This window comes from Carcharodon carcharias, chromosome 22 (assembly GCF_017639515.1).
Source record: "Carcharodon carcharias isolate sCarCar2 chromosome 22, sCarCar2.pri, whole genome shotgun sequence".
Taxonomy (NCBI): Eukaryota; Metazoa; Chordata; class Chondrichthyes; order Lamniformes; family Lamnidae; genus Carcharodon; species Carcharodon carcharias.
Window position 1 is genome coordinate 18,315,775 of NC_054488.1, and position 24,273 is coordinate 18,340,047.

The 24,273-nt window shown below is 40.5% G+C and overlaps 1 protein-coding gene across 4 annotated transcripts in view; it reads left to right on the forward strand.

The window, feature by feature from the left end:
* LOC121293611 (myosin phosphatase Rho interacting protein) overlaps positions 1 to 24,273 on the forward strand; it is a 415,475-nt gene that overhangs the window by 288,862 nt on the left and 102,340 nt on the right. For all 4 annotated transcript variants that reach the window (XM_041216721.1, XM_041216719.1, XM_041216723.1 and 1 more), the window contains exons 9-10: positions 8,758 to 8,865; positions 15,520 to 15,576. In XM_041216721.1, the coding sequence (XP_041072655.1) occupies positions 8,758 to 8,865; positions 15,520 to 15,576 (165 nt within the window). The remainder of the gene's footprint in view (positions 1 to 8,757; positions 8,866 to 15,519; positions 15,577 to 24,273) is intronic.

The following is a 24,273-nucleotide window of genomic DNA, read 5'->3' on the forward strand; positions in this document are numbered from 1 at the left end:
TCACAGTAAATGTATTGCTGAAAAAAGAGACATGTCTAAGCATTTTGTCTTGCACTCATCAGGACACTCAAGAATACCGTTATAAGGGGAATACAACAATTTATACTGTATGTGAAGAGAGTGCTGATTGGTTGGCAAGTGGTGTTGCCATGGAGAATGTACCAGTGATGGTGACTGATAGTTAACTGCCAAGCATTGTTTGAAATTTAAATCAAGCAGCTTGATCCTGATTGGTCAAGGCATTGTCCTGAGGAATGAGTCAGCAAATGGCTGTCACTTATTTTGTTTAGCTGAAACAGACACAATGTGTGTCCATGTTCTTTCTGTCTGCAAAGAACAGGGCTCTGCGTATTAATATATGTAGCTTCCAGCACATGCAAATGCACCACACTACAAGCCCAACTAACAACCTTAGATTGGTTGTCAGCATAATTCTTAGCACACTGAGGATTATTTAGCAAATATTGTCCAACCTTGGAATCACATCTAATGTTGGACACTGTGTTTTGAGCTTTGCAAACATGGGCTGGTTGGGTACCCTGCCTGTTGTGAATAGCAGCTGGGACAAGCTATTTGATATGATCCACCAGTCTTTGGGACATATGGCATCACAGCACGTTATTCATTTGTGTGATAGGCAGAATGTCTTTTTGACTTGACAGCATCATCCTGTTAGTGGTGAATACCACTTGTGTTGTTACTGCATAGCACAGCTAGCTTCCCACTTGTTGCTGTTCTGTACAAGTTCTGTACTACCAAACGACTAGTAAATGTAAAGATGGGCATTTTCTTGACCCTGTTTGGATCAAAAGAAAGGCATTGAAGTTGAATTTATTTAAACAATACTTAAGTATGTTTATTTAAACAATAATTAAGTATGTTCTCCCTCAAGCAATGTTTTCCCTGTGTGTACCTCTGACCCAAAATTTAGTTACCAACATGCATGAAGGACTACAAGCAAGCATGTCATCGAGTTTTATTTCCCAGTGTTCTTCCCTTTTCTGAGATCACAGTTGAGGCGCTGAAGGGTCTCCAGGGCCAACAACTAACAGAACGCTTATCTGTGAGAGTCTAGGGAGTCTTCAACATTGTTAACCACAGAGTGCATTATAACTGAACCTAATACTGTTGATCAAAAAAACTTTAAAAATCCACACCTACAATCTCTCCAACAGAGATTATGGATAGTGATTACGTAGTCTATCCCTCATTGTAATTCAGTTTCTTTTTAAATTAATTCCACCATGCCCAGGAACAAAGACAAATATTGGCCCCTTACCATCACCCTTTTTAAAGTGAGGCTTATTACTACTAGTAAGGTGTGTTAAGTAATAGTGTTTATCAGTATTAGTAAGATTTATTACTATTGGTAGGGTTTATTAATAGTACGTTTATTAGTATCAATAAAGATTTATTTGCAGAAATAATACTTATTAGAAGTGGCAAGGTTGTTAACAGAAAAAGGGAAGCAAATCAGCAGAGGTATTAGTGGAGTACAGACAGTGCAGGGTGGAGCTTAAGAAAGCAATTAGGAGAGCAAAGAGAGGATATAAGAAAGCTCTGGCTGGTAAAAGTAGAGAAAATCCTAAGATATTCTATAAGTGTATCAACGGGAAGAGGATAACCAGGGAAAGAGTAGGGTACATAAGGTACCAAGGGGGCAATCTATCGGTGGAGCCAGAGTACATCGCTAGAGTGTTGAATGAATACTTCACGTCCATCTTCACTCAAGGGAATGAGGATGAAGGTATTGAACTCGGGGAGAGAGATTGTGAGGTTCTTAAGCAAATTGATATAGGGAGTGACAAGGTATTGGAGGTGTTGGCAGGCTTAAAAGTGGACAAATGTCCAGGTGCGGATGATTTGTGTTCCAGACTGCTGAGGAAGTCCAGGGGGGAGATCACAGAGGCTCTGACCCATATTTTTAATTCTTCTCTGGCCACGGGGGAGGTGCCAGAGGGCTGGAGAACAGCTAATGTGGTTCTGCTATTTAGGAAGGGTTGTAGAGATAAGTCAGGGAACTACAGGCCAATGAGTCTCACGTCAGTGGTAGGGAAACTATTTGAGAAATTTCTGAAGGAGAGTATCTATCTCCACTTGGAGAGGCAAGGTTTGATCAGCGATGGTCAGTATGGCATTATCGGAGGGAGGTCATGCCTAAGAAATTTGATTGAATTTTTTGAGGAGGTGACCAGGTGTGTAGATGAAGATAGTGCAGTTGATGTAGTTTATATGCATTTCAGCAAAGCCTTTGACAAGGTCCCACGTGGGAGACTTATAAAGAAGGCAAATGCACATGGGATGCAGGGTAATTTGATAAGGTGGATTCAAAATTCGCTTACTTATAGGAGACAGAGGGTGGTGACAGTAGGATGCTTTAGTGACTGGAAGCCAGTGTCCAGTGGCGTACCACAGGGATCTGTGCAGGGTTCCCTCTTATTTGTCATTTATATAAACGACATAGATGACTATATGGGGGTTAGGATTAGTAAGTTTGCAGATGACACAAAGATTGGCCAGGTGGTTAACAGTGAAGTTGAGTGTCTTGGGCTACAGGAAGATATAGACGGGATGGTCAAATGGGCAGATAAGTGGCAAATGGAATTTAACCCTGAAAAGTGTGAGGTGATACACTTTGGAAGGAGTAATTTGACAAGGAAGTATTCAGTGAATGGCATGGCACTAGGAAGTTCTGAGGAACAAAGGGACCTTGGTGTGTGTGTCCATAGATCTCTGAAGGCGGAGGGGCACGATAGTGGGGTGGTGAAAAGGCATATGGGACACTTGCCTTTATCAATCGAGGCATAGATTACAAAAGTAGGGAGGTCGTGTTGGAGTTGTATAGAACCTTAGTGAGGCCACAGCTGAAGTACCGAGTGTAGTTCTGGTCACCACATTATAGGAAGGATGTGATTGCACCGGAGGGGGGTGCAGAGGAGACAGTTGGCATGTGAAATTTAATGCAGAGAAATATGAAATCATTCATTTTGGTAGGAAGAGCACAGAGAGACAATATAAAATAAAGGCTATAATTCTAAAAGGTGTGCAAGAGCAGAGAGATCTGGGTATTCTGTGCACCTTGATATTCCTCTAGATTCCCACACCCCTGCCAAGTTAGTTTAAACCCTCCAGGATGTTGCCTGGAATGAAACATTTAATTTATGAAGAGAGGTTGAATAGACTTAGGTTGTTTTCGTTGGAGCAGAGAAGACTAGGAGTGACCTGATCGAGGTGTACAAGATTATAAGGGGCATGGACAGAGTGGATAAGGAGCAACTGTTCCCCTTAGTTGAAGGGTCAGTCACAAGGGGACATAAGTTCAAGGTGAGGGGCAGGAGGTTTAGGGGGGATGTGTGGAAAAACATTTTTACCCAGAGGGTGGTGATAGCCTGGAGTGCACTGCCTGGGAGGGTGGTGGGAGCCAGGTTGCCTCACATCCTTTAAAAGTACCTGGATGAGCACTTGGCACGTCATAACATTCAAGGCTATGGGCCAAGTGCTGGTAAATGGGATTAGGTAGGTAGGTCAGGTGTTTCTCACATGTTGGTGCAGACTCGATGGGCCGAAGGACCTCTTCTGCACTGTGATTCTGTGAAATGGCAGGGCTACTCCAACGTCTAGATTGTACATCGTGTGCTATGTGGGAACTCCAGGATGCTGCCTGTGTCCTGGATAACCATTTGTGCAGGAAGTGTCACTGTAGCAGCTTGAGCTCTTGAGTTTTGGAACTTGAGCAGCAGCTAGTGTCACTGCAGTGCACCCTTGAGGTTGAGAGTTTCGTGGATAGCATGTTTATAGATGTGGTCACCCTACAGTTTGAGTATATAGGGAGAGAGGGAATGGGCATCCACCAGACAGTTGAGTAGAAGCAGGCAGGTGGTACAGGCGTCCCGTGAGTGCATTCCATTCTGCAACCAGTATTCAATCCTGAATACTGATGAGAGTAATGGTTCATCTGGGCATGGCAGCCAGAACCAAATCCACAGCACCATTGGTGGTTCAGCTGCTCAGGGGGGTACAAGGAAGACTGGAAGAGCAATAGTGATAGGCGCTTTGATAGTTATTGAAATTGATTGGCATTCCTGCAGATGCAGACATGAATCCAGGATGGTGTATTACCCTCCTGGTGCCAGGGTTAAGGATGTCATTGTGTGGCTGCAGAGCATCCTGAGGGGGCAGGATGTATAGCCAGCACTCGTGGTCCACATGGGTATAAAGGACATAAGCGGAAAGAGGGATGTGGTCCTGCAGTCTTAATTTGGGGAGCTATGCAGAAAATGATCAAGCAGGACTTCAAAAGTGGTAACCTCCGAATTACTCTCAGTACCATGCGTAAGTGAGTATAGAAATAGGGGGTAAAGCAGATGGATCCCTGCCTGGGAAGATGGTGCAGGAGGGAGGCCTTTAGATTCTTGGAACATTGGGACTGGCTCTGGTGGAGATAGGACTTGTACAGGCCAAAAGGGTTACACCTAAATAGAACCGGGTCCAAGTCCCTTGTGGGGCATTTTGCTAGCACTATTGGGGAGGGTTTAAACTAACTTGGTGGGGTCGGGGAATCAGGAGGAATATTAGAGGAATACCAAGGTGCACAGAATACCCAGATCTCTCTGCTCTTGCACACCCTTTAGAATTATAGCCTTTATTTTATATTGTCTTTCTGTGCTCTTCCTACCAAAACAAATGACTTCATATTTCTCTGCATTAAATTTCATCTGCCAACTGTCTGCCCATTTCACCAACTTGTCTATGTCCTTTTGAAGTTCTACATTATCTTCCTCATAGTTCACATTTGCTTCCAAGTTTGGTATCATCTTTGAAATTGTGCCCTGTGCACCAAGTTCTATGATGTTCTGACCAAAGCGGAGACCTGACTCGAAGGGCAGGATTGGGTGTTAAATATTCCTGGCTACAAGGTGTTCAGGAAGGATAGGAAAAGAAGGGAAGGAGCCTGGGTGGTGGTATTAATTAAGGAGAGCAGTGCTGTGCTGGCAAAAGAGGATGCCCCAGAGTGGTCAAGGATGGAATCGATTTGGCTAGAGTTACATTGCTCATTGTAATCTATAAGTCACCAACTTGTGGGAAAGATGTAGAGGAATAAATTTGCAAGGAAATTAGTGTGTTTCAAGAACTATACAGTATTTATAATGGGAGACTCGATTTTCTGAATATAGACTGGGATAGTAATAGTGTAAAGGGCAGCAAAGGATCCTAAAGTGTGTTCTGGAAAATTTTCGACAGGATGTTTCCGGTCAAAGAAGAAAGGCACTGCTAGACATGGTTTATTTCTGTTTGTTCAAAACCTGTGGAATCTTGTGGTAGCAAGCATCTTGAATCTCTAATTTTCTCTACATTAATCAACATGTTATTGGTTCCTATCCCTTACCGGATCTTACCAAAACCTGGGGTCTGGTCTAGGATCATAATATCACTTTTGCTTTTTTTGCCAATTACTTCAAATCTGTGCCCTCTCGTTTTCGATAACTTTCATAATTGGGAACAGTTTCTCCCTATGTACTCTATCCAGACCCCTCATGATTTTGAATACCTCTATTATATGTCCTCTGTGTTCTTTTCTCCAAGGAAAATAGTCCTAACTTCTCCAGTCTATCTTCATGACCGAAGTTCCTCATCCCTGGGAGTGATTCTTTTCTGCACACTTCCAATGGCTTCATGTCTTTCCTAAAGTCTGGTGCCCAGAACTAGATGCAATATTCCAGCTGAGGCCAAACTTGTCTCTTATACAAGTTCAACATAATCTTGCTCTTGTATTTTATACCCTTATTAATAAAGCTTTGGATGCTGCCTGCTTTAATAACTGTTCTCTCTACCTGTCCTGTCACCTTCAATGATTTATGCACTCCAATTTAGACTGCCTCAGTAACTGTGCACCTCCTAGGGTTTCAATCTCATCTCCTGAGACTGCACTCTCCTGGATTTCCCAGTCTGCCCTCGACTACTGGCTAGCTTCACTGGGCTGGCATTGCCCCTGGATTTCACCAAGCCTACACCAAGCTATAAATGGCCCTGAGTTTATTTGGAGTCCTAATACTTTTCAGCATGAAGCCACTGTCCTTCTGATGCCTTCTCAGCTCCTCAGGACTTCTCCTGCACCCTAACTGCACAGAGCTGTTAAACAGCTCTTGGGACTTCTGAGCCTCAACTACGCAGAGCCAACTAACAGCTGCACTTTTGCTGCCTAGAACCTGCTAACAGCAGTACCTGTTCAATATGGCCTTTTCCCCTGCTGCAAAACACTCACTCCCCTAGCAAACACACAGTTAAATTGAAACCCTAGAACTTTCTTACACTCCACGACGATGTAGCCTTCCAGGGCTCATTGAATCTTTTAAATTAATTGTAGTTTTAACTCCCAAAACAACTCTCTGGACTGCATTTCTTTGCAAGCAGCGTGGACACCTCATCTCCAATTCTCCAGCTAAGTTAGCCCACCTCCTGTTTTATAATCTTACCTTTATAGCTGTTAACCCCTTAAGTCAATATGGCCCCAAACTTTTAAGTATAATTATCTTCCAGCTGCTTTAATTGTATTCATCATATTTTCTACAGCTAAACTTTAATCTTTCTAGAACTAAAATTCACCTCTAAAATATTACTATGAGCTATGAACTAGGTATTTATAACAATATGCAAGAAAACATTTTCATGCAGCGAGTGATTGGGTGAGTGGTTGCACTACCCGAGACTGTGGTGGAGGCAAATTCAAATGAAGCAGCCAAAAGGGAATTGGACTGTTATCTGAAAAGAAAGAATGTGCAGAGTTATGGGGAGAGGGTGGGCGAATGACGGAGAGGGCGGGAGAATGGTGTAAAGGGAATCGCTCATTCGGAGAGCTGGTGCAGATACGATGGGCCGGATGGGTCCTACTGCTCCGTAACAATTCTGTGATTCTGATTCTGTGTATAGATTTGTCTCGTTGACATGGAGCTTGATTGGACCTGGGACATTCCTGCAATCTACGGCTTTGCATTCAACTGCACAGTGCATTTACGAATTGAGCGATCAAGTGCTGATTTATTTTAGCTAATTTTTTCAGGGTTGTGTCAGATCCTACAAAATTCAGTATCTATCGGGTATTGGTACAATTTTAGCTGTGCCTGAATTTGAAATCTTCAGGTTCTCATTCCAGATTTAAAAAACAGTCCAGTTAGAAGTGACTCTTGAGATGCACCATGACATGAGCTGAATGATCAGCTCTGCAACCCACAATGGGTCAAGGTAGCTTTTCATTTGCCTTGGAAAATTTTATTGCAATAATAGAGAAAAATATATGATTTCTTGCATTATATGGTGAGGGAAGAATATTTAAAGTGCTCATCTCTGTGCAGCCGGACCTCCTTTTAAAAAAAACCTTTCTATTCATGCACCTTCTTCTGATCCAACTTTGTTTTTTTTTTTGGAGAAGCTGATTTAGTGGAAACAGTCAATTTCTGAAACTTAAGAACTTCACAGTTTGAAAGGGAAAAGAAATATCCATCGCATGACCTTTTTCAGGTTATCCTGAAGCAGGTTTTGTTGCTAGTTTATTTCTCTACAGCGTGCACACTTGTGTTCAAAATTCCTTTGTGGTCTGCTAGGAAGTTTAGAGGGAATGACATAATGATGTAAACCTATCAAGTCACAATATCTTGCAATTAGTAATTATTTTTGTAAAGCATGTGTACACTCTTCAATGATTAATTTTATATCACTTAACTAGGCAAGTTTACCAAAGAAACTGATTTTCTGCAAGTCTGCCAGCTGTTCCTGGAGTTAATTATAATTATTTGTCAGGTATCGCCTCAATATATACTGCCACATGAGATGACCTTTGACCTTATTGAGCAGTAAAATTACCCAGTTTACATGCCAAGTGTTGTTTTAAGGGATTATTACAAACCATTGAACTTTAATTTGGTAGCTTACTTGTTTATCTGCTTGACCACAATGGGACCTGCAGATCACAAAAGGTTAATCTTAGACACAAGTATACAGTGAGCTGTTTATGGCTAAAACTTTAATGATTCTTAGCATTTCCCCTCTTCATGATTGTCAAGTGCATGGTAACTAAATTAAGCTAAAGGAAGCATTTGTTTTGTATAAGTTAGCAGGCCAAAAGTGCTCATTAATGTGACCTTCAAACAGTTCAGCTGCCATTAAACAATGTTCCAGATGGTTATGCAGCAGGCAGCAACAATTTAAATTTTCAGAAGGTCACAAGTATCATTTTTGCAAGGTCCAAGTGTTTTATAGGTTGAGTTTGCTCTTTACTGTCCACTGGGGTTACTTCTGATTATTATTATTTCCTATGTGGATGAAGGCTGAGTTACATTGCCATGTTCTCACACAAGTGTGTCCCCTGCTACCCCTCCCCTCAAAAAAAAGTAAGCATGCAGTCCACAATGGGGCTTGTGGCATCAAAGAAGAGAGATTACTGGTCCAAAACTATAGTGCAGGGATATGATTTTTTTTTTTATATATAAGGGATCATCTTTCTGGATAACTTTATGGACTTGCTGCTCCCCTTTTCCCCGCAGAAGACAATAAATCTGAATTGAAAATGGAGCCTAAAATTCTTCTAAAGAGTGAAGATGATTCTTCCTATACTATGCAACCCAGGTTTTAATACATTCAGCTGGACTGAACTGGGCTGATCAAGAATGGGCTGTAATGAAATTTTTTAAGAACTCTTTCATTTTTTAAATCATGAATGGGTATCTAGATTGCTACATTGTAACTTGTAATTTTTCCCTTTAGGGAATGAAAAAGGAATCTATCAGAGAGCAGCGTTTTCATTCTTCTGCTGTACCTCCTCTTCGGCGCGCAAAATCCCTTGACAGAAGAACCACTGAATCCATAATGACGGTAAAGCTGTTGTCTTCATAACATTGCTGTTGTTTGTAATTGTTATAAATAGTCACATTTATTCCATAAATAATAACCAGAAATCTGACTAAAACTTCCTCAATACCTTAGAGTTTATCCAGTTAGCAGTTGAGAAATGCAGACCGCAAAGCACTCTGATACCAATCATGTACTGCATAGAGTTAACTAACGTTAGCTTGAATAATTGTAGGCATTCAATATAATTGGTTGCAGTGTCCCTGGATTGAAGAGTGGAAAAAATCATTCAAAGTCCCATGCTATCTACTGACCTCTTTCAGGAAAGTGTGCATGTGTATCTCTGAGGACAAAATCTAGATTGGCTATGATCCCATATGTTTGACTATTCTAATGCATATAAGCAACAGCCTTTTGAATAAGGTGCTGGACGATAGCCAGGGTCTGTGAATCCTTGCTTCCGCAAGAAGGTTTGCACCTACAGGAGGAGGAGAGAAACTTGGTAAACTTGAAAAAAAATGTTTTGAATGACCACTGCAATGGGTTTTAAATATTCTACCAAGTTCATATAATATTACAATAATATATGCTATTGGTTAGGTAGCATCCCTTCATTTTCAAAACATGTTGGCCAAATTTATTGTGAAAAGAAACCCCAAATGCCTTGAATAGCAAACACCTGATGATGATTGAAAACACATTTCCACAGTTCAATTTCTAACCTTTTAAATGCAAACAGGGCAAGGAATGAGGTAATAACTGGCCAAGTGGTTGGTAGAGTGCATCTTTTTTATTGTTTCATGTGATGTTGGAGTCGCAGGTGAGGCCAGCATTTGTTGCCCATCCCTATTTCCCCTTAAATTGAATAGCTTGCTGCACCATTTAAGAGGGCAGTTAAAAGTCAACCACATTGCTGCGGGCCTGGAGTCACATGTTGGCCAGATCGAGTAAGGATGGTGTTTTTCTCTGGTTTTTTTTCTGCAGTTTAAAATAGATTAAGCTAAGGAAAGGTAAGGTTTTTAGTTTTTATTTAAAGTACATAAATAATTTAACGTTTTTACTGTATTTCACTTAAAGTAAGGGGTTATTTTTCAACTAGAGACATGACAGGGCAGCTCAGTCCCGTCTCATGTACCGCTTGCAACACGTGGGAAGTCCTAGATGCTCCTTGTGCTCTGACCAACCACATGTGCAGGAAGTGCCACCAGCTGCAGCTACTTGAGCTCTGAGTTTCGTAGCTTGAGCAGCATCTGGAAGCACTGAGGTGCATCCGCGAGGCTGAGAGTTTCCTGAATAGCACGTTTTTGGATGTGGTCACCCCACAGCTTACGGAAGTGCAGACAGAGAGGGGATGGGTGACCATCAGTCAGAAGAAAAGTGTCAGGCAGGTAGTCAGGAAATCCCCAGGGTGCATCTCGTTTGAGAACCGTTTCACTTTGTTGGAAAACTGAGAGTGACGGTTCCTTTGGGTGTGCAGCCACACTCATGGCACTGTGAGTGGCTCAGCTGCACGAGGGGGAGGAAAAAGAGGGGCAGAGCAATCGTGGTGGGAGACTCGATTGTAAGAGGAACAGACAGGCGTTTCTGCGGCCGTAGATGAGACTCCAGGATGATGTGTTGCCTCCCTGGTGCCAGGGTTAAGGATGTCACTGGCTGCAGGGCACTCTAAAAGGGGAGGGCAAACGATCGTGGTACATATTGAGACCAACAACAGAGGCAGAAAGAGGGATGAAGTCTTGCGAGTAGAATTTAGGGAGCTAGGAAACGGATTTAAAAAACAGGACCTCCAAAGGTAGCAATCTCTGGTTTACTTCCACGCACTAGCGAGTGTAGAATTAGGAGTTTAGTCCAGATGAATGCGTGGCTGGAGAGATGGTGCAGGTGGGAGGGCTTTAGATTTCTGGGACATTGGGACTGTTCCTGCGAGCAGTGGGACCTGTACAAGGTGGACGGGTTGCACCTGAACCGGAATGGGACCAACATCCTTGTGGGGAGGTTTGCTAGTGCTGTTGGGGAGGATTTAAACTAACTTGGCAACTAACTAACTTGGGATCCTGAGAAGAGGTTCAGGGGGAGATGCACAGCCAAAATTAGAAGAGAGAGCAAGTGAATCTGGAAGACATATAAATTATAGGCCAGTTAAGGCACAAGGGAGCTTGGCAAGGTTGGATGGTATTTATTTTAATGCAAGGAGTCTGACAAGGCAGATAAGTTGAGGGCACAAATTAACACATGGAAGTATGATGTCATTGCTGTCACAAAGACATGGTTGAGAGAGGGACAGGATTGGCAGGTCAATATTCCAGGATATAGGGTCTTCAGGCGAGACAGGGGTGGAGGTAAAAGAGAAGAGGGTATTGCAATATTAATCAAGGAATAAATCACAGCAGTAAGGAGGGATGACATCTTAGAAGGCTCCTCAAATGAAGCCATATGGGTAAAACTTAAAACCAAAAAAGGAGCAATCACATTGCTGGGAGTGTACTATAGGCCTCCACACAGTCTGAGAAATAGAAGAGCAGAAATGTAGGCAAATTTCAGAGAAGTGTAAAAATAATAGGGTAGTAATAGGGATTTCAACTTCCCCAACATTAACCGGGTTAGTCATAGTGTGATAGGTTTAGAGGGAATGGAATTCTTAAAATGCATCCAGGAGAGCTTTTTAAGCCAGTATGTAGAAGGTTCTGCAGAAAGGGGGGTGGTCCTGGACTTAATTTTAGGGAATGAAGCCGGGCAAGTGGTAGAGGTATCAGTGGAGGAGCATTTTGCAGATAGTGATCATAACTCCGATAGATTCAAGGTTATTATGGAAAAGAACAAAGATGGGCCAGAAATCAGAGTTCTAAATTGGGGGAAGGCTGATTTTAATAAGATCAGATATGATTTGGCCAGAGTGGACTGGGAGCAGCTACTTTTAGGTAAATCTGTGTCAGAGCCATGGGACTCATTGAAGAAGGAAATAGGGAGAGTACAGGGCCAACATATTCCAGTAAAGATAAAGGATGGGACCAACAAATCCAGGGAACTCTGGATGTTGAGGGATATACAGAATTGGATCAAGAGAAAAAGGGAGGCTTATGGCAGATACCGAGGGCGCAAAACAGCAGAAGCCCAAGAGGACGATTTAATGTGTAAGGGGAACTTAAAAAGGAAATTAGAAGAGCAAAAAGGGGGCATGAAAAAGCATTGGCAGGTAAAATAAAGGAAAATCCAAAGTTATTTTACAAGTACATTAAGAGTAAGAGGATAACTAGAAGAGTAGGGCTCATTAAGGACCGTAGTGGTAATTTGTTTGTGGAGTGGGAAGACATAGGGTTCTAAATTAATACTTTGTGTCGGTGTTCACAAGTGAAAGGGACGATGTGGGTATGGAAATCGGGCAGAAAGACTGTGATATAATTTAAGAAATTAGCATAGAAAGGGAGGAGGTTCTAAGTGGCCTGGCAGGCTTCAAAGTAGATAAATCTCCAGGCCTGCATGAAATGTATCCCAGGCTGTTGAGTGAAGCAAGGGAGGAGATAGCAGGGGCGCTGGCAATAATTTTCAATACCCCTCTGGCCACAGGAGAGGTGCCAGAAGACTGGAGGACAGCCAATGTACCGTTATTCAAGAAAGGAGGAAGGGATAAACCAGGGAACTACAGGCCAGTCAATCTAATCTCCGTGATGGGGAAACTATTGGAAGCAATTCTGAAGGACAGAATTAATTTACACTTGGGGAGGCAGGGATTAATCAAGGACAGTCAGCATGGTTTTGTTAAGGGGAGGTCATGTCTGACCAATTTGATTGAATTTTTTGAAGAGGTGACCAGGTGTGTAGATGAGGGCAATGCATTTGACATAGTCTACTTGGACTTCAGCAGGCTTTTGATAAGGTGCTGCATGGGAGACTGATAACGAAGGTAAGAGCCCATGGGATCCAAGGCAATTTGGCAAATTGGATCCAGAATTGGTTGAGTGGCAGAGGGTGATGGTCGGGTGTTTTTGTGACTGGATGCCTGTGTCCAGGGGGTTCCACAGGGATTGGTGTTGGGCCCCTTGCTGTTTGTGGCATATAAAAACGATTTAGATTTGAATGTAGGAGGATTGATCAGTAAGTTCGCGGATGACACGAAAATTGGTGGGGTGGTAAATAGTGAGGAGGATAGCTGTAGATTACAGGAGGATATAGATGGGCTGATCAGTGGCAAATGGAATTTATTCTGGATAAGTGTGAAGTAATGCACTGGGCAGGACAAACAAGGCATGGGAATAACACGATGAATGGCAGGACCCTGGGAAGCACCTAGGATCAGAGGGAACTTGGTGTTCATGTCCACTGGTCCCTTAAGGTAGCGGGATAGGTAGATAAGGTGGTTAAGAAGGCATATGGGATACTTGCCTTTATTTGCCGAGGCGCAGAATATAAGAGCAGGGAGATTATGCTGGAACTGTATAAAACGCTGGTTAGGCCACAGCTAGAGTATTGCCTGGAATCTGCATTATACGAAGGATGTGATTGCACTGGAGAGAGTGCAGAGGAGATTTACCAGGATGTTGCCTGGGCTGGAGAGTTTTAGTTATGAGGAGAGACTGGCTGGATTGGGGTTATTTTCCCTGGAGCTGGGGGATTGAGGGGTGACATAATTGAGGTATATAAACTTATGACAGGCATAGAAAGGGTAGACAGGAATGAACTTTTCCCCTTGGTAGATGGATCAATAACCATGGGGCATAGATTTAAGGTAAGGGGCAGGAGGTTTAGAGGGGATGTGAGAAGAATTTTTTCACCCAGAGGATGGTGGGAATCTGGAACTCACTGCCTGAAAGGGTGGTAGAGGCAGATACTCTCAAAACACTTAAGTAGTATATGGATGGGCACTTGCGATGCCATGGCATACAAGGCTATGGGCCTAGTGCTGGAAAATGGGATTAGAATAGTTATGTACTTGTTTGACTGGCACAGACTCAATGGGCTGAAAGTCCTTTTTCTATGCTGTCGACCTCTATGACACTTTGACTGCATTGAATGGTGGAGCAGGCTCAAGGGATTGAATGATCTACTCCTGCTCCTATTTATGTTCTTATCTTTTCTCCCCTTTTTCTTTCATTGCCCTGGTCCCAGTCTGCATGGCTGAAATTTTACATCCAGTGGGCGAGTAAATTCTGTCCTTTTGAATGCATGTTCTACGTGTGCATGTCTGTATATGTAAACAAAACTAAATATAAATGAAAAAGTTGTAGTTCTCTACAATGAACTGGCATTTTGCCCCGTGCTTGTATTGAAACTCACCAACCTATGGCCTTAAGTTTTACTATGTTAAAGACACTATATAAATGCAATTTGCAGTGTTTCATTGTTGATCAGGCCAGTACTTTCAAATTCAGTCAGAAACTGAACTTTTTTGTAATAATGAGTCCTCTTGTGTTTGTGTGAAACTATAAATGAATTATTAAGGAACTTTCCAGTGTATCCAGAACAATAAATGCTAGATGATTGGTAAAATGGGCCCAAGTTATTCAAGACATTTATTTGACCTTATACATTTGAAAGGTTGTACCTGTAGTTTGACATTAAGAAATAAAAGTTTGTTTTGTTAATTGTTAAAACCACTTTTTGAACTCTGGGCATTCCACTTTAGAAATCAATGCATTAGCGGAAGTTTAAGCAGAAAGTTTCATGAATTTAACACTTATCAAAAGGTGCATAGAACGAAACTGGTTTTCACTGCTGAAAGGAATACTGAGATGAGATATGACCTAGATAATTTAAACATACGAAAGGATAGATAATGTACAGGGAAGCAGATTATTTAACTTGGACTATGATTTGAATATGAATTCAAAATTAATAGATTTCAAGAAGACTGGTTTAATTAGACTGTTTTGCCTGAAGGGTGGGATGTGTAACATCAACAGCAGCTAATGTTACTCAATTACTTTAAAAATAACCTGGATAAATATTTGTTCATGAATAAAGTTAAAAGGATAAATATGAATTAATATAATACTATTGAGATGCAGTAGCGCTTGGTCTGTGATTATATAAATTCTATCTGTGAAATTTAATTAGCTTTAATTAGTTAGTGTTGAACAAAGCATATTATGTTAAATTAATTGCCCTGAAGTTTTGCAAGGTTACCTTTGAGAGGCCGTGAAAGATAGAAAATATTACATTTATAATCTCTCATCAAATGTCAATGATGTAATGAAGTACTCCACAACCAATTAATTGCTTTTTAAGTGCAGTTATTGTTATATAGGCAAATTTGGGAGCCAGTTTATACACAGCAAGTTCTCAAACAATAACTGAGATGAATGGTGGTTGAGGGAGGAATATTGTACAGGACACAGAGCTCCCAGTTCTTCTTTGCTTCCCTTGGAAACTTTGACATTCACATCACCAGGTAGACAAAAAGTCTCAAATACCAAAGCAGCAACTTCAACAATGCATTATAATGGTACTGTATCCAAAGATCAATGTAAGTTATGCATTGAAATCTGGGCGTGCTTTTTGAACACTGAACTTTGACTCCAAAGCAAGAATGCTATTAACTGAGCCATACTTGACAGTTTTAACTGAAATTATTCACCTTGCTCAGGCGATCAAATATGGGAAAGTTGGTGATCAGGTAAATTATCCACTTTATGGAATTAATTAAGGGATTGTGTTTTCTAATTTTCGTCTATTTTCTTTTAGCCGGATCTCCTGAATTTTAAGAAAGGATGGATGGTAAAACTTGATGAAATGGGCCAGGTAAGAGAACAGCTGTTTATATTATAGATTTTTTTCCTCATTGCTAAATTTGCTAAGGCCAGAGGCTGAAGGCCTGAACAGATCTGTCAAGTTTAGTTTGGTGGTGTCACAGTTTAGGTAAGCCCACATATTCGATGCAGACAAATACCACGGTGAATATCAAAGCAGCTTCCTTTTTAAATTCATAACATCTTTTGAAGCAGTGAGATAACTAAAATTTAAAGTTTTCACACCTTGTTAAGCAATAGAATGACAGCTATAACACTCTTTAGGAACTTACTGCTTTTCGTACATAACCAAATGCTAGACCACAATCAACAGGAATTCTTTATCAGCTAATTTGTGGCCTATTTCATGCAAAAACTGCCTCTGGCCCATCATATTAATCAAACCCTATTTAAATCCTAAACAAAAACAGAATTACCTGGGAAAACTCAGCAGGTCTGGCAGCATCGGTGGAGAAGAAAAGAGTTGACGTTTCGAGTCCTCATGACCCTTCAACAGAACTTCTGTTGAAGGGTCATGAGGACTCGAAGCGTCAACTCTTTTCTTCTCCACCGATGCTGCCAGACCTGCTGAGTTTTCCCAGGTAATTCTGTTTTTGTTTTGGATTTCCAGCATCCGCAGTTTTTTGTTTTTACCTATTTAAATCCTAATAATTTGAAACAATTTAAAAATAAGACAAACTCTTTTCTTTGTAATGGCTGATTAATTACTGAGAGACAAGTGAAGGTAGCCTCCTGTGTTATCTATTGCAAGAATTATTTGATTTTTTTCAAAAAATGCTAGAAAAATGGTATTTGTTTTTTGTTCCTCCATTTTGTACTGTACTCTCCTGAAATTATTGATTCCTTGCAGCATTAGGGCTATGATGACAATGACTACCCTTCTGTGCATTTTCCAATTGGCCCATTATTTATGTGAGTGAGTGCTGATAAGTATTTAATTTTGTGGGCGTTATTACCGAGCCCAAACCAGCCTTCATCAACGTCCTGCATTTACAGCAAAATTCACTGAATGACTATCAGAAGCAGGAGCACTGCAGTAAGACATTTTGAATACAGTTAGAAAAAGCTCTTGAAGTTTCAAGAACAATATTGAGGAACCTTTTCTTAAATTACTCAGTGAAGCAGTAAATTATGACCATTTGGATTTATTGGAACAAATTTGGTTTATGTGAGTAAGCAGCAAGTATGACCATTGAAGTAGTAAGCCACAGATAACAATGTTCCTAAGATTTTTTTGATTTTTCATTTCCCCCTCTACACTCCAGAGTGTACTGATGAAGACTATGGTACGGTTACCATTGTACAGGCTGCCCTATAGTACAATGGCCAAATGACCATCTGTCATGATTGAGCTTCAACTTTCGGGAGCTCCTTGGCTGTGGGAGTGCATCACTAACTTGTCTGTAAATAATAAATGTACTGTGGATTTTAAAGGAGTAAGTGATAGCTTCCGAGAGCCCATTGGCAACTCTATGAAGTTCTACAGCTGTATCCCAGGTTTTCATATGCCAGGGGACCGAGATTTTATGGTTGATCTCTGTTTTTAGTTTTAAAATGATATCTTAGTTTTAAACTGCCATTCATATTAATCTTTAATGCAAATAAGAGACTTAAGGCACGTTGATATTTGGGACACTTGTAAATTTCCAACATTGTTCAAAAACGCATACTGATTTTATGTCTGATGTCACTGGAAGCTTTTATCATCAGCTGTAATGCAAGAAGTAACATTTAAGCTGCTTTTTGAACCATAACTTAAAAGATGCTGCACTTTTTGGATGACTTTGATATTAGTAGCAGCTATGAGAGGGATGAAAGGCTGGCTTGTTTATTCTTCCTTGTGATGTTTGTTGTGACGATGGCAGCAGTGTTGTAATGCAGGGCCCCAGTTGCCTTTCACTTTGAGAACTTTGGCAGCAGATTATCTCCTTGTCCAGCAGTGGGTGATACATTAATATATAATTACAACATTTATCATTCAGCCCAGTTAATTATTAGATTCCAAAAATATCAGAATGCAGATTTTTAGCTGTGGCTTTTAATCAGAAAAATATTCTTATGTTTAGAACCTAACATACAGCTTCTTGTCAAAAAACAAGATGGAGACAATCAAAACATAAGTTGAACCTTTCAGAAAAAAGTTAACCTCAATATAATTGCAAAGCTTTAGTTTAATGTACATCCAAAGATGACACTTGCTACACAACAAAGTTGTTTTGTTCATCCACTAAGTTATCATGCTTATTGGTATTCATTTATTTTGGAAGCTGTTTCAAGTAAACAAAATCTACTTCCTTTTACTAGACAAGAATGAAAAGCTGCAAGTCAGCAACAGGAATTACAGAGTGCTCATTTTTAAGGTGGGTGAGGGGAGGGAGGTGCGGGAAGAGAGATGAAAGGTGGGTGAAGCACCACAAGTGCAGTGAGAAATTTCTGAACTGGGCAGAAAACTCTAGGATTCCAGGAACCTGAAGGTGGGTCTCATTTCCAGTAACTACTTTCCAAACCATGTTCAAATCTGGCCAGTTTTATTGTCTGGCCTGCAGACAAGAGCAGGGAATTTGGACGATAGGAAACGGTGTGTGTGGGGACAGCGTGCGCAAGGCAGGAGCCCATGACAAGGGAGGCACAAAACTTCCTTGTGAGACCTGGAGAAGCATTTTTGCTCCATCTGGGTCACAAGGAAGCCTCAAATGAAACTTGTAAATTTATATGCCTGGACCACTTCTGGCCCACAGTCTTCCTCCCAGCAGTTTTAGCATGACAGGGAGCCCATTCAGACCTATAACCAAAATTTATAGATTGGGCCCCAATGACTTCATTGGTTCCTGATCTGCATATTTAAAGAGGACCCTGCTACCTTCCTATAAAGAGCAGTTTAATATAAGGGTGTGGGGCGAGGGCAGTGGGATTAGCGGGGTTAAATAGCTAGTTGTCTCCAGTCCAGCACAGATTTAATATTACAGTAATAAAATATTCCAATATTAATAGCTTTACTGTAACTAAACTACATTGCAATTTGAATTTAAACCTTAAACATTTTACTTATGCTTATTTAGTCTTTTTCTCTTTCAGATTGCTTAACTGTCCTATTTTTATTTGTTAAACTAACTTTTTAGTGTTACAATTTGCTACCAAATATGACCAATCCTTTTATTTCCTAATCGTTTCCCCCAACCCGGCTTAGAGTTTTAAGCTTGAAATCTTGCTTCCTCTTGTCTCTCGTCGTTCATTTGGAAGTGCCGTTAAGTTTCTGGAAAATGGGGTTTGTATTTGCTGAAAAACGGGCTTTAGTACCTGTTTCCTTAGCCCAGACTGTGAAGCTGAAATGGTTTAATTATAACGGGAAGACCAGACAAAAAGGCTGCCAGATGCTTGCCTTTGCCATCCTCACCCTGGCAATTAGCTCATCTGTGTTGCTAGAACTGTAAAGTTCTTCAGCTCTTATTATTTTGCTTTAAGCCATCACAGTTTAATTTATAAGATCCCCTTAGCGTTCCAGGATAATCTGAGAGAACTTGTTCTGTACCAACAAGTATGAGAACGACTGTTCCCAACTCATTAAACAATGTTTGGAAGAGGATATTCATTAAAAACACTTTTTTTTCTAATTTTCCTTAGTCCTATTGATGTAACTTCAAACATTTTTGTTTTTTAATGCCATTTATAGTTGGAAGTCTATGGAAGCCTTCAAGCTGTGTATAATTTTAATTTTATTTATACTTCAGCTATTTATTTATGATCTCGATGATATCTGGATTTTTGCCTGAAGGTGGTATTTGCACCATTTTTTTTTAGTTAGAATCCCTGCAGCATGCCTCAGTTGTTATGAAATGCCCAGAATTTGTTTGAGAAGACCTGCCTATTAAAGCTACAAAACTTTGGTGGTTATCACTGAATTTCTTTTTAGTCTCAAGTCTACAAATTTATTTTCTTATTTTGGAGTTGCCTGAAGATTATTTTTGTCAGTTTGTCTCCATACACAGCTTTGATCGGGCATAGCTGCTTAAGTAACCTGTTGTTTCCAGGCAGTACCCTACCCAAGTGCCAGTGCTCATTTGTTCTTTGGCTGTGAAAGTTTAATAGTGGCACACCTCAGCCATGCCTTGCCACATACAGACTTTCAAATGATTCTGTATAGCAACCTGAAGCAAGATGCATGAAAATTTCCCTCACTGACATCCCTACTGCCCTCCTGGCCGCAAACAGATTACTTAGAAAACACTGAAAATTGAACCAGAGACCTTTCTCTGGTTCAGCTATTCCCTGAATAATTCATTGAGCCATCAGCCAAATAGTTTTTAAAACTTCCTTTTTTAGTGATTGTTCACTGTAATTTTATGTTGGGTAGGTAGGCATTTGAATTGTTTGTAGCAATATTCTGAGTCAAAAAAGCTTAACATACACCTTCAAACGTTTACGTTTTCACAAAATAATTTATAGTTTTGCGTTTAATGTGTTTTTTTAAGTCACGCTCCATAGAAATGTTCTGTGATTGGAGATCAAAAATCAGTTCTTCACTTTTTTCCTATCAGCCAGTAAACAATGTGTTTAGATTCATAATCTTGACATGGTGCAATTTATGTTGCATGCCGTTAGAGTCTTAGTAAATTACTAGTTTATAAAAATTATTGTCGATGAGCTGTGTAGAAATCATTTAATGGGAATCCTGCTGCTTTGAACAAAACATTTCCTCTATCGAAACTCTCTTTTCAGAGATGCACCATTGAGGTGCATGATGTAAATTGGCAGCATTATATCCCATATGTGACCAAAATGTAGTGCTATTAACCCATCTCAAGCAACAGCCTTATGCTGGTGACAAGCAGATGTAAACCAGACCTATTAAGCTCCTCTGACATTTACGTTATGCAGAACATCAGGTCAGTTAGCTAGAAAATACACTAAGTAACTCCTTTTGAGGTTTCTATCTTTTGTTCTTCTATTTCTGTAACATTTATTCTAAACAAGTTCTTTATTATCCATTGAAGTCAAGGTTTCCTGTCCATAAATCCCTGCTTCCCACTCGAGACCGAGGTTTTATTTTTATTCGTGAATATGGGAATTTTCTTTCTGGCCTATCTGAAGTGTTGCCTTTCATTTAATGTATTTGTATAATGAAGATTTGTGCTTTAGGTTACAGTGAGGTATTGCAGGAGCTGTATTTGTTTCCCAACTGTAAATCACTACTTGTCAGTAGAAAATTGTACTCTGCATTTGTGCAAAAAAAAAAAATTCTGGTGGCAGTACTTTGAAAAATATACATATTTAATCTGTTTCAAAGTAAAGGGGCTCAGGAAGGGACAAGTTATTTTAACAAGAAGTGCAGGTACAACTCTCAAACCAGTACATTAATGTTTTATTGGTTTGTTTTTGTTAACTGTATAATAGTGTCATGAAAAATAAATACTGTTTAAAATTACATATATAAGCAATTACTCTAAAATTAATTTAATTTGTGCAACAGCTCAAACTGCATTGCTGCAGCACTTTTAATGTACTTGGGCAGAAAGGCACTATTATTGGATAATTGTGGGCCCCAATGAGCTATAATTATCAACAGTTGCTAAGTGATTTTCTTGATACAAGAGTTCAGGGAGTTAGGGGAGTTATTTGCATCAGTGCAAGATGATATATTTTAATACTGGGAATGGAATATATTTGCCAGCTGACGTTGTGGAATTTTCAAACTTTTTTGCACTTAGAGGATCTGCCACTTGCTCCCAGGTGAGATGTAACATGGATTAGATTTAGGGTTAACTTCCTGTGATTCTGCTACAGGAAGACAAACCCTTAAACATAAGACTTAATTTTTCATCCAGTTAAAAATTGCCTATGTTGACCCATGCAATAAATCTTGAGGTAGATTTTTACTGCTAACTCATGTTGTTATCATCTCCCCTGAATAACTGGCCCAAGCAGCATTCGGCTGATTTCACGTCACTAAGTAAGCTGGGATACATAAATGCACACCAGGTTGCCAGGTGGCTGAATCAGAAACTCATTGGGTAGACAGAATTAGTAAAAGCATTAGGGTAAATAATGGGAAGTGCTTTCTTTTCACTCAACTCCAGCATGCTAACATGTTAACAACTTGTAATTTGAGTATTGAATTCCAGGATTTGCTTGGACTTTTCTTGGTGATTTGGATTCATTTATATACCCCAATGCATTTTATCTCTTGGCTTTCTGTTACTAATACTCCTAATACTTCACTTGGTGTAAGTATCTGACTTTTCTACTCTCTTCCACAGCATTCTGCTCCTCTCCTTCCTACCAAAGAAATTACATGCCGCTCCCTCTCATTTTTTCTCCTTTTTGTTGTTTGCATAGGTTTGGATGTAGCCAATAAATCAGATTAAAACACTATATGCTACTGAATTTATTTTTAATAAAATTAATAAGAATTAGTTTTTAAACTGGCTTCCTTTGGCTATGTACTCAGTCTGAAACAGAACTCCTCAATCTTCTCCACTGAGGAGAGAAGAACTGTTATTTAACAATCATTTTGAGGAAGGAAAAGAATAGAATGTGTGGCCGAGGTTACGCATGTATATTTTTTGAGACTGTTTATTGCAGAGCTTGCTTCTCCATTCTGACATAAGCTCAGTCAGTGCTGGCTGACTTTTTTTATACACGTCTGAGTATAATTAACTAATCAATATCTAAAACCTGTTAACCTTATTACCCTAAACTATTGGGCATTTAACATCCATCAACAGAATCTATTAGCAATGCTGAAAAAAGACATTTTGTCAAAGCTTTTTGTCTTGTACTCATCAGGACAATTGCAAGAATAACAATGTCAGGGGAAGCAACAACTTTTATACTGTATTAGAAGAGAGTGCTGATTTGTTGGCAAGTGGACATTGATTGACCGAGGTGGTGCCATGGGGAATGCAGCAGTTAATGGTGACTGACAGTTAACTGCTTAGAATTGTTTGAATTTTTGTTTGGATCCTGCAAGATGATGGCTACCCTGATCAGATGATTTTGCAGATTCATGAACGGGCCTAAGGCCGTCACTTTCAGCCCTGAAAAGTGCCCAGTCTACCTCAGATTGCCCTGGAAGAGCAAGGTATCTCAAAGATTTGAGCAACAGGTAAAGCTAGCTGTTTAATGCAGCTACTATGCAGTAGCAACCCGAGTGGTATTCACCACTAAGAGGATGCTGCTGTCAAGTTGAAAATGCGTCCTGCCTTACTCACAAATGAGTAATGTGGTATATGAATTGCAGTGCCAGTGTGATTCTAGGTATGTAGGTTGTATGTCCCAAAGATTAGCAGATAGTTTCAAACAGCATGTCCCAGCCGCTGTTCACAATGGGCAGGGTACAGACCATACTCAACCAGCCTGTGCTTGCAAAACTCGAAACAGTGCCCAACATTAGATATGATTCCGTGATTGGACGACATTTGCTGAATAATCTTCAAAGTGCTAAGAATTCTGCTGAAACCAATTTAAGATTATCAGTCAGCCTCGCAGTGTGGTGCATTTGTGTATACTGGAAGTACATATCTTAATACACAGAACCCTGTTCTTTGCAGACGGAAAGAACATGTATATGCATTGCGTCTGTTTCAGCTAAACAAAATAAGTGACAACCATTTACTGACTCCTTCCTCAGGGCAATGCCTTGACCAATCGGGGTCAAGCTGCTTGGTTTAAATATCAAACAATGCTTGGCAGTTAACACCATCAGTAGTGCATTCTCCATGACAACACCACTCGCCAACCAATCAGCACTATCTTCATATCGTTAGGAAATAGAGAGAGTTTAAGTAAGTTATACTTGTATTTTTTGAGTGTTAGGAATGAGTTTTGGCTTTAATGTTGTAGCTTGATTTGTATTTCTCTATCTGTGTGTTAAGAAGAGGTCAAGTTGAGCTTGAATTTCACTTTGAAATGTGCTTGTGTTTCTCATGAGAGTTTTATGACTGTAAACTAAGTTAAACAAACAAGAATAGAGAAAAAAACAGTGCTGTTACCTGGCAACAGGGGTCCAGCGAGGCAGGGTGCCCAACCCCTCTCCACACACACGCACGTGAAACTAGAAACACCAGTTTTGATTTGGAACTGTTGGAGTTCAGTTGGTTTGAAGACAGCTGTCAAGCAGAAGCAACCTAGAAGGGGCAGGTAGCCAGTCCCAAGCTAAAGTTGGTTGAAAGTAGCTGCCAGGAGAGACTGGAGCAAAGGGGACAGATAGCAAGTCCCAAGCTAAAGAAAAACCCCAAGAATCCAGGGGAGTGGAACAGGGGAAAGTCTCAAGCAGATCTTCTAGTCAAAGAAAAGACAGGAACCTGGAAAAGGCCTTGTTAAATGAAGTTAAGAGTGAAGGGCAGAGAGAAAGGCTCCAAGCTTCAGATTTAAAGGGCAGAATTTTGCGCTCGGATGGCGTGCGGACAGCCGACCCCCGCCACCGAAACGAGGCCCGCCGCCATTTTGAGTGGGCAGGCCAACTAAGGCCCGTCCAGTGGCCTGCCCAACAGAAAGCGCTATGCACTTCCTATTCCGGGGGCGGGGAAAAGATTCCCCATCTGTCAAGGTGCGCTCTTTTGCACCTGCGTGCAAAAGAGTACGCTGCTCCGTGAGGCAGAGTCCTGTCTCAGGGAGATTTGTGACAGGTAAGTAAAGTCTAAAAATAGATAAATATTGAAATTATTAACATGTCCCCCTCATGTGACAATGT